This window comes from Siniperca chuatsi, linkage group LG6, assembly GCF_020085105.1.
Source record: "Siniperca chuatsi isolate FFG_IHB_CAS linkage group LG6, ASM2008510v1, whole genome shotgun sequence".
In the NCBI taxonomy this organism is placed as follows: Eukaryota; Metazoa; Chordata; class Actinopteri; order Centrarchiformes; family Sinipercidae; genus Siniperca; species Siniperca chuatsi.
Window position 1 is genome coordinate 15,012,389 of NC_058047.1, and position 11,050 is coordinate 15,023,438.

General features: G+C 40.7%; 1 protein-coding gene across 50 annotated transcripts in view; it reads left to right on the top strand.

Annotated features, from left to right (window-relative positions):
* The window catches only part of adgrl2a (adhesion G protein-coupled receptor L2a), a 93,752-nt gene extending 83,264 nt beyond the window's left edge, over positions 1–10,488 (top strand). For 7 of the 50 annotated variants that reach the window (XM_044201127.1, XM_044201129.1, XM_044201133.1 and 4 more), the window contains 8 exons: positions 877–921; positions 1,229–1,255; positions 2,023–2,191; positions 2,399–2,527; positions 3,328–3,424; positions 5,063–5,191; positions 6,013–6,030; positions 7,921–10,488. In XM_044201127.1, the coding sequence (XP_044057062.1) occupies positions 877–921; positions 1,229–1,255; positions 2,023–2,191; positions 2,399–2,527; positions 3,328–3,424; positions 5,063–5,191; positions 6,013–6,030; positions 7,921–8,768 (1,462 nt within the window). In that variant the 3' untranslated portion in view covers positions 8,769–10,488. Of the gene's footprint in view, positions 1–876; positions 922–1,228; positions 1,256–2,022; positions 2,192–2,398; positions 2,528–3,327; positions 3,425–5,062; positions 5,192–6,012; positions 6,065–7,253; positions 7,307–7,920 lie in introns of all 50 variants that reach the window. The other 43 variants (XM_044201138.1, XM_044201139.1, XM_044201167.1 and 40 more) reach the window with 30 other exon arrangements.
* Positions 10,489–11,050: the final 562 nt, after the last annotated feature.

An 11,050-nucleotide genomic window follows, 5' to 3' on the forward strand; every position in this document is an offset into this window, starting at 1 on the left:
GCAGCAACTTAACTATGCACTGTTAGCTCTGCTAGGGTGGGGTACAGTGTAACAGCTACCATGTGTGTTTGCCGCTGGAACATGTAAAACTTTTTTTTATAGATCCCAGCGTCTAATCCCAGAGAAAAAAAAATTCCTTCCCTACACAACCGCCACCACCCGACCACCACCCCACCCCACTGATCCCCTTCTAGTCTAGGCTTTCTGTGTCGCCTGAACATTTATGACGTGTTTCGCTTTGGGAAGGAAAGCAATGTTTTCTGAAGCACTAATTGTTTTGTTTTGTTTTTTTGCACTTGTTTGAAAACAATATTTATTGCTGTTTACTGCAGCCTGAATTTCAAGGCCTCTTCCTTTTGGCGTTATATGGTTTTGTTGCTCGCAGTAGCACAGCCCCATATTAGTTTGCACCAATATATTACGTATTTCCACTCTGTGTAGGAGCAGCAGTGTTGCTATTTTCATCCAGTGTTTGTTATTTTTCATTTTTCCTTAATGAATGTGTGCAACATTACTTCACTGTGGTAAAACTGCAATCAGGAAGAACAGCCAGAAAAGGGCTTATTTAGACTTTTTGGTTTATTTGAGATAGACTACTCCCTTATCAAGGAAACCACAACAGAACACATTTACCGAACATGGTGGCACTCAGATTGGTGTGCATTTGTACTTGGATGTTAAAAATTATTTCTTTTAAGCTTGTTTACACTGCAGAAATATATTGCGTATTTATAGCTGTTTCCTTGTGGTCGTTTTCTTTGTGTTTTTTATGCCAAAGCCAGTGTCATTGCATGTTGCATGGGAAGTTAACGCACACCCTCTCCTTTCTCTTCTTCTATCATTCTTTTCCTCTCTCTGTTCTGCGATCCACACCAGTAATTATCGCGTTTGTGACGGCTACTATAATGCAGATTTGCCTGGGTAAGCTTTTACTATACACCTCAGATAATTTTACCCACACAACACCACCCACACATACAGTAGCATAAATGCAAATTCAACCACAGACAATGTGCTCTGACCAAATGCTTTACACAGAGTGTTGTAATTGAATCATCAACAGCAAAACATACAACTCTCAGTTCTTGTTAGACCCTTAATTTCATTGCCTCTCGTGATTTCCCTTGGATCAAAATTGAAGATATCTTACTCAAATGCCGACTAACCCACGCTGTTATGCGCTCTGATCTAATTGTGTTTCTCTCTTCCTGCTTATCATGCTCTCTAGCTATGAAGATAATAAACGGTTTATCAAGTAAGGACATGTTGCCCAGAAGTCTCCTCCTCAGCTTGTAGTTTATTCTCTCTCCTCGTTTATTCTTTCTTTCCTTTTCTTTCTTTCTTTCTTTTTCTGTCCTTCGCCGGTTTATCCTCTCCCAAACTGCAGCTTCAAAGCCACTCATCCACTGTCTTTGTGACTGTTCACTTTCACCATGTCCATCATCTTGAAATCCAGTGTTGTTGTTGTTGTGTGTTTGAGCGCTGAACTGTGACCGCTGCTGGTGTCTGAAGGCTCCACAGGACCTTCACACACGAGGCAGGGAACCTCCTTTTTTCCTTGAACTCTTTCCACATCTGCCTCGTTCTCCAGTTCTGATAACACACACACTAGATAAATATTTAGTATATGATTGTGTTAAATGCTTTTTTTTTTTTAGCTTATTTTCAAACACGCCGTGCTTTCTGATTCTGCTGTTCTGTATGTTCTAACATAAAAAGTTATTTACAGAAAACCAGATCAGTTTTGCGTCCTTCTTGTCTGTTTGACAGCAGGAACTGCATTCCAGTTTGGCCTGAGAGTGTGTGGATGGAGGGGTGGGGACAGTGGGGAAAGGGGTTGCGAGGATGGCATAGGTGTTGTCTGTCATTTTATTGTTTTCCTCTCACCTGGTTTACAGCTTTTTTTCCTAGTTTTTCATAGTTATGGTGATTGCAAAGCCCATTCATTATCCTCTCAGATCACGAAATGCCTCTCATGCTGGATTTGTCCTCTTCTTGTGTTTGTTATTTGCTATCCTTCAGATCCTGGGTCATGGGTGCCTTCGCTTTGCTGTTTCTGCTGGGTCTCACGTGGTCCTTCGGTCTCTTCTTCATCAGCGAGGCCTCGATTGTCATGGCATACCTCTTCACCATATTCAACACCTTCCAAGGAATGTTTATCTTCATCTTCCACTGCCTTCTCCAGAAAAAAGTAAGTTTCTTGTCGTCCGCAGTGCTCAAACAGAGTGATTTTTCTTTCAAGATGAATCGCTCCTGAGTTTGAACAGACCTTTGCACCGGCAAGTCACAGAGCACCATGTGCTGATATAAAGAACAAACACTCCTTGCTGCAAGATTTTGGCTAAGTCATATGTAAAGTCAATAATGTATGTAAACACTCTGCTGTTTGCTCACGCAGGTCCGCAAAGAGTACAGCAAGTGCTTCCGCCACACCTACTGCTGCGGAGGGCTGCCAACAGAGAGTTCACACGGTTCTGCAAAGACTTCCACCACACGGACCAGCGCACGCTACTCCTCTGGTACACAGGTAGACCAGCAGCTTCATACAGTCAAAGACTCACCGTGTGTCAGGAGCAAAGAAGAACACAGTGTTTTCTGCACACACACACACACACACACACACACATACATACACACACACATTCATTGTACAGCTCATTTACATTGTTATGAAGCCCAAAGTTTAAATAATTGCTCATGAGAATGTACTTTCTTCATAAGCATGTAGGTATTGCACAAAATAAATGCACATCATGCATTTTAGCTTCAGAAGTACATCAAGAGACACAAACATTATGCCACATTTTACAAGCAGCGTCTGCTATATTGCATGAGTACCTTTCTTCTGTTCTGCCCCCTTTAGCACTTGCTTTTATCTTTTTTTCTCACTAACGTCATGTGCATGGGAAATAGTACTGCACTGTTTCAAGAGCATTGCAAGCACATTTTACTGTGGGGAAAGCCGAAATTGCAAATAAACATATTTGCTTTATCCCTTTCTTATTAAAGGCTAATATGCCTTATTAGATAATACCTCCAGATGTACTGTGCTTATAGAGAAACCTTCCTATCATACTTTAACCTCCAGCCTTATTAAAGGTACTCGTGACTGGAGCTGAAGTCGTTCAAAAGTTGACTCACGTAAAATTAGTTTTGAAAGACACATACAGAGAAAGTGAGCATTACTACTGTCCTTGCCTCACTGCGTACTAGTAGGTGAGGAGTGATAAAGTCATTAGTATGTACATAGAAAATAAATGAAAGTTGATCTGAAAGGTGAGCGGGCTTGTTTAAAGTCCTAATGACTGTCCCTTGTTGACCTGACAGAGTCGTATCAGGAGAATGTGGAATGACACCGTAAGAAAGCAATCTGAGTCCTCCTTTATCTCAGGTGACATCAACAGCACCTCCACCCTTAACCAAGGTCAGTTCACACCTCATTTCTCTCCACATGCACACCTATGCACACATTTCATCATCCAGCTTAAAATACCTCCTTCAAGTTCCAATGATCTCACACCGCCACAGAGGATCCTACTCTGGTAATCGTAATAAATGCCATCAGCTTGAAAAGACAGAGCAGTATGGTTAAAAAAAAGAGGGAAAAAAAGATCTAGGCCTTTAGTCTAGTCTCGCTGTTCTGCCAGCGAAGGATTACAAAAATCCGTCCTCAAATACTGTGCGCTGTCATTCTGGCAGGTAACGTCACTCTCAAATTGGGGCAAGGCTAGAAGAACGTTTTTTATTTAAGTGCTGGCTGTCCAAAGTTCATACCCAGGCTCAGGGGAAACATAGATAAAACTAAAAACAGGGTTGAAAAAAAAAAGTATTTTAGGAAAATTTTAACACGCAGAGAGAGGCCATTTGTTCCCTGGTATGTAAGGTGACCTCCGTTACTTTACAGCGGGATATATGAGGGAGGGAGGGAAAAAAAACTGTCATTTATTATTTAGCTTGAGCACAAATATGATGATGAGAAGATGATGTTCAACTCTGGCTGACCTGGAGTGCTTAGTGTGTTGTTAGGCTTTCTGCTGCCTCTGAAATGGCTTTCCAAGCATGCGAGGGAAGAGAGGGTTTACACCAAGGTAGTTTAACTTAACTCCCTCCTCTGACTCTTGTCGCTGCCGCTCTATACCTTCTCTTTCTTTTTTGCTGTCTCTTCCCACAAGGTAAAACCTTAAACCTAGGGCTTTGAAGCACATTTTGACTTGCCAATACATCGGTGACAATATAGAAAAGGACTTCTTTTTGCAGCAGTACCATTTCCTGTTAATGTAAAGGTTGGATAGTGATCACTCCAGGGTGTAGTAGCCTAGTTACCCCGTAGAGTCAGTTCACTAAAGGAGGGTTCTATCTTCTGGAAGCACTTCCCTGTCATTAATAACATCCCAGGAGACTTCCCAACATGACAGATGGCATTTAACACAGGTGATAAATGGCAGTGGAAATACCTCAAATCCTTAAAACATCCCGCAAGCTAGGGGAAAAAACTTAAAAGGAAGATGAGGTTTGGAAGGAAATGGCCAAATGTGAGTCTAAATAAAGATTTTGATACCAAAACCTGGAATGATTCTGGTCTATATTTGGACCTGGTTCAAACAGTACAACATTTTCCCAATCAGAGAGATACAGGGTGCTATGTTTGAAAAATTATATGTGCTCAAAATAATAAGTACATATGACGTATAAAAAGCGCTGATGACAGGATGCAATAATGAAAATTGGTTTATAAATTAATGGGTTATGAATGCATAACACACAACAAATTAACTTGACAGTTGAAACCACTGCTACCTAAAGTTGTTAAATGTGAGCACGGCCTGCAACAATTGAATATTTTTGGCACATGCAGAAGTAGCTGCTTTGTAGCTTCTCCCTGGTTGCCTCTCAAACTTTAGTCTTCATTCTCAACTTCAAAATAAACACCCTAGTTTCAGATGTTGGCAGGCACCACATACCTCAAAAGACAAACTTGCTGAAAATTTCCTTCATTTCTTTTCAATCACTGTCAGCTGACTGCGCCAAACTTATCTGCTCCTCTTCTGTCTTGCCACTCCAGGAATGACCGGGAATTATCTACTAACAAATCCTCTTCTTCGACCACAAGGCACTAACAACCCTTATAACACCTTACTGGCTGAGACAGTCGTATGTAACACCCCCACGGCTCCAGTGTTTAACTCGCCAGGTGTGCTTACTTAATACTTTCACCTGAATTCAGGCTTTTATTCTTTTCTTCTCTCTTCGCCTCCTTTCTTTCTCTCCCTCTTTGTCTCTTCAGTTGAGTATACAGCAGGTCAATTGAAAAGCAGGGTGTTCTGCAGTATCGCCTTTCCTTCTGAATCATTCTCTCCCAAATACTTCATACCGTACACACTGTACTGTGTGTGTGTGTGTGTCGCACGTAGACAGTATACATTGTGTGTGTGTGTGTGTGTGTGTGTGTGTGTGTGTGTGTGTGTGTGTGAGAGAAAATGTGCACGTGTTTTCATGCAGGACAGAGATTTCTGTGGTTCGTCTCGATCCACCCTCTGTGTTTTCATATTCCTCTTATCCAGACTCTGAACGGGACATAATGATTAAGATGGGAAAGGGATACTACATGTTCTGCCTTGAGATAATGTAAACAGCGGTGTAGACCTGAAGCTGTAATATAAACTGCATGATTATGAAGATTTATGCTCCTGAATTTATCAGCTGATTTGTTTTTTGTTTTATGTGTTTTAGAGGGAGCTTTCCCCTTAAATCTTGTTAAACTGCAAGCAAAATCTACTTAATACAGATCTACTTAATGCAAATGTTGCATTGAGTTGTCTATGTATAGACCTATTTGATAATAGCTGATACCCATAAAAACATTTTAAAAAATCACTATATCTCAATTGCACATGGCATTCAAGCATATATCACATTGTAAAGACTGTGCTGCGATTTTGTGTGCTATTCTATTTTAAACTGAAATGGCATCTTTTGTCATGTTTTGTGCTTTTCCCTTGTGCTTCCCTCTAGTGACCTACAGAGAGACAAGTATGGGAGTAAAACTTAACTTTGCCTATCAAATGTAAATTTTTTTCAGCATGCTTATTAAAAACAACCAAAACCCTGGCACAATCACTGGTTTACTTTAGGCCATTAACACACACTCAGTGAGCAAGTGGTTCACAAAATTATCTACCCAAATTCTACTCTAATCTGAAAAGAAATAAAAGATTTCTCTAGTCATTTGGAGTCATCTTCAAGATCTGACAGCTTTATCGCAAAAGCCCATTACTCTGCTTCTCTCTCTTCTGCTTAATTTGTGATTTTAACCGACCAAAAATGTGTTGCTTTTTTCTGGCAGAAAGGAGCATTTTATAAGAGAGGTTTCTTTTTCTTTCTTTTTTCTTTTCTTTTCTCCCAAAATGTCTGTCCTCCTGCGGCATTCGGCAGTCTCAGTGTCCAGTAGTATTTCCCCTCACACCTTTCCAGACAACACCTGTCTGGACACTAAATTGCCTCCTAGCAGGCATAAACACATGGATGTCATGGCAGCAGCTGTTTAATTTTCCCTTATTCTCTTTTTTTTTCAGAACTTTCTTGTCATTTTCCCTAATTTCCAATAGGCTATGCAAAAACTGCACTTTTAACATGCCTCCAACAACCACACTGACTCCCCTTTTTTTGGACAAAGACAAACATTGTTGTAAAATATCCCATTAGTCTTTATCTTCATTTTTACATCTGTTGTTCTACAAGGAGGCATGTTAGCCATAGCAGAGCACATTTTTTCTGCTATCTCCTCTCTCAATCATGGCATAACTAATATTTATCCTTTTTGCCGCTGTTTTCCATGACCTCCATGCTTTGAGAAATTCCTAACATGACTGCGTCTGACCTCTGCAGCGGCTGTGTTATTCTTGAGCTGTTCTGCTAGTGACCGGGGTCTCATTGGGAACTGTCACTGTGATGGATGCCAAGTGCTGGGCTGCGGGCAAGCTCTGACCTTTGCCAGCTTTGGGTACACAACCTGCCCACTAATGGACAGAAAGTGTACCAACACAAACAATCAAAAATGTTTTAATCTACAAAAAAATGTAGCTGTTGGCATTTAATTCATAAAAGTAAAAGCTATTTAATGCTTGTTTATTTCATTTGCTGAACCCTTGCTCTTGCTAAGTTGCAGTTAAGACTTTTACTTTATGTTTTGTTGTTCTTTTGAGTGATTCTTCTTCATGTTACAATAAATCATTTTACTTTCTTTTGTACATCAGCTGCTCTTAGACCAGATAGCCTGAGCAGACAGACATGATGTGAGTTGTCTAAAGTGAGTCTTTTCACCTGCTGTGTGTGGTGATGGTGGAGTGCTGCTTGTGGGCTCCCCTTGTAGTGAGAACAAAGATGGCTGTCCCATGTTGATACATGACTACTTTCCCTTTCTGTCTATGTCATCTTTTCCCATCTCTGTCCTTTTCTTTCCCTCGGCACATCCAACCTATTAGTTGCTAGAAAACCTGTAATTGTTGTAGCTTGCCCGTTTGTGGCTTCATACTTGTGGACATCTACTTTTGCCCGGTGTGTTGTGATGGTGATTACTGTTCAGTTTGTTTTTTAATGTTGTTTGGGATCTTTTTCATTGCTTTAGTCACTTATGTGGCAGACTAAAACGCACAGTGCTCTGCTTGTTATAAAGCATTTTTAAAAGGGAAAGTTAAAATGTATATGTGAGAAAGTAAAATGATTTCTCATTGCAAATGATGCATGCATATATATTGTATGTTAAGGATTGTGCCTAACTAACAGATTTACGGCATGGCTTAATTTGACTGGAGTCTTCTATGTGAAACTGCATCCTAAACAGCATTAAACTTTAGTTTCGTTATTTAATGGTCATTGGTGTTGACTAATGTACAATCCCCTCACATGTTCCTCTCTTTCCAGGGCACTCACTGAACAATGCGGTGAGGGATACAAGTGCAATGGATACTCTACCGCTAAATGGTAACTTTAACAATAGCTACTCACTCCGCAATGGGGACTTTGGCGACAGTGTGCAGGTAGTAGACTGTGGCCTCAGTCTGGACGATGCTGCCTTCGAGAAAATGATCATCTCTGAGCTAGTACACAACAACCTGCGTGCCTGTAACAAAAGCCACCAACAGCAACAGCAGCAGCACCCCAGTTTACATCATCCGCCCCACCACCAGCAGCCCCCGCAGTACCACCATCACCACCACACGGAGCGGGCTCCGCCCAAGGTGACGGTAATAGGCGGCAGCAGCAGCGAAGACGATGCTATTGTCGCTGATGCTTCGTCTTTGGTGCACATGGGTGACACAGTGGGCCTTGAGCTGCACCATCAGCAGGAGCTGGAGGCGCCGCTCATCCCCCAGCGGACTCACTCGCTTCTGTACGCACCCCAGAAGAAGGTGAGGACCGATGGGGGCGTTGATACCTTAGTCAGCCAGTTGACACCCACCAACCCTAATGATAGTCTGCAGTCCCCAAACAGAGACTCCTTGTACACTAGTATGCCTAATCTGAGGGACTCTCCATACCCCGAGAGCAGCCCCGATGTGGTGGAGGACCTGTCCCCCTCCAAGGGGAGCGAGAATGAGGACGTTTACTATAAGAGCATGCCTAATTTAGGGGCTGGCCACCAGCTCCAAGCCTATTACCAGATAGGCCGAGGGAGCAGTGATGGTTACATTATTCCTATTACTACAGAGGGCTGCATCCCTGAAGGTGATGTACGGGAAGGACAGATGCAGTTAGTGACAAGCCTTTAAATGTATTTAAATAATCCCCAAACCTCTTCCTGCCCTTTTGCAACCCTGACCTCTTGGAGGACACACTAGTAAAGGGAAGGGAAGTGTTTGTTTTATTTTTGAAGAGAGCTTAATAGCCCCGTCATACACACTAGCCATTTACAAACCCTCCCCCTCCAGCTGCATTTTCTCCTTTTCCTCAAACATGCCACTCTTCCTACCTTCCCTGCAGACCAACAGACTTGGTGCACAGCAATGGCAGTGCAAAGTTTCAGTGAGACTGTACATAAAATGCAGAATTGAATTTTCAATTTTAAGAGACAAGCCAACTATGTATTTAAATGTGCTGCTGCTGTTGAATAATTGAGAAAAATTTAAGGTACGAAAATAAAAAAAGACAAAAAAAAAAAACATTACCGGCTACATCAGATCAGCAATTTCCCAGTCAAAAGGTTGTACATACACTCCCCTACATCCTCGTTGAAGCCTGTTTTTTTATTGTAAACAAAACAACACCCCTGGACCAGGATTATGGACTGTTTGTAAAATGTTCCTGATCAGACTGTTAGAAAAGGAATATAAGGTCCTGGTTGCCCAGAGTCGCTCTTCATCACCATGAAGTCTGGATTGTATAACCACTAGCAATCAAGCCCCTGGCCTTATATTTTCTCAACTGTACATTAAACTGTTGTCAAGGAAAATGGCTAAAATATATATTTTGTTGTATTGCTAGTGTAAAATAAAAAATCATGGGAAACCGTAAATATGAAAAAAACTTTTAATTGCAAAATTTAACGTTTGAGAGACTATTGTGTAGAAGTTGCACATATGTTATACAGTGTGTTTATGGTCCAACACTTCATTCATGGTAGTATGTTTGAACGTAAAGGCTTATGAAAAGAATGGAGGATTCAACAAATTACAAAGATGCATTATCACTTTTTCCACTTGTGAACAGTGTTTTTTGCTTATTGAGTTCCATTGATATCGCCCATTGAAATATGTCTATTTGATTTTGCCAAAGTATCATTACTTTAGTAGAATGGGAATGCTAAAACCCAGTTAAAGTGATTTATGCATTGCACAGTTTTTTGTGTAATTCTGAATAAAATAGATCTTTTAACAGTCACGGCAGAGTGATGGGCAAGCGCAAATTAAACCAACTTTTGACAATAAAGTTTCTATCATAAATGTAGTTCTTCCTACTGGGTTTGGACATTTTATTTATTGAAATCTTTCCAAAAAATATATGGGAAATGTGTGAATATTTTCCAGCACTGGTATACATGCTGTTCTGTAGCTCATGTTTTCTATGTAAACATGTTACCAAGGGGCTCATCACTTAAGACTGATGTAAAGTTCAACACTTGTTTAACAAATAAAATAAATGTGAGATTTTTTGTCAAATGCCAGTTGCTTTTTAATGGTTTGTGGTTTTGGTACTATTTGAGAAAGCAGGTTTAATTATTTTGCTATGGACAAAATACACTTTTGACTCAGGTTATAAGTAAGTCCCGAGCACCTTGAAAGGTAAATTGGTGAATTTGTTTTCTAGGGGATTTATTTGCTTTTTGTTCTGCTTTTTCTTCAATCGCTACAGAGTAGAGAGAGCTCATTTCACCGTATGTGTTAGAGAAGCCAAATCTTTCCATGTGATTCAAAGCTGAGAAACTCAGGTAGGAAAATTGCATTGTAAATGTTCCTCTGTGTGGTTGTAACACTAATAAAGGTTCGAAAATTACACTGGTTCACAGCATTGTCAACTTAGTATATTATTGAATGAGCACTAGTCCTGGCACCATTATAAAGCCCGGTGCTACAGAAATCTTGTAAGATGTTGGCTTTAATGCCGTGTGGGAGTGGAAACAAGTCCATGGGCCTAACAAGGGGTCAATGTTACACTTGGCTGCGGTTGTAGAAATATATTACACATAATATGTCCGAGTATGACACATATTTACTCTAATTAATGTCTGCTTCTGCTGCTAAAGCCCATAGTCAGTTCTTGTACGGTTTATGCCTCAGGTAATGCTAATTTACGAAGCATTTTGTTATAACAGCAGTTGAGGCAGAATGACAGCTCTCAGCAGGGTAGCTGGAAATTGCACTGTTTACCATTTGGCATTGAAGGAAATGACTCAGAACTTACTTTATGTCAGACCCGTTGCACATAATGCTGCGTGGGCTGCGTGTTGTTTTGACTTTTTCCACAATTATGTGACATTTTGTGCAATTATCTGAGGCTACAAATTGTCATAGAAGAAATTTTTTGTGATCTCTTGTACGGACCCATTGAATGTCAG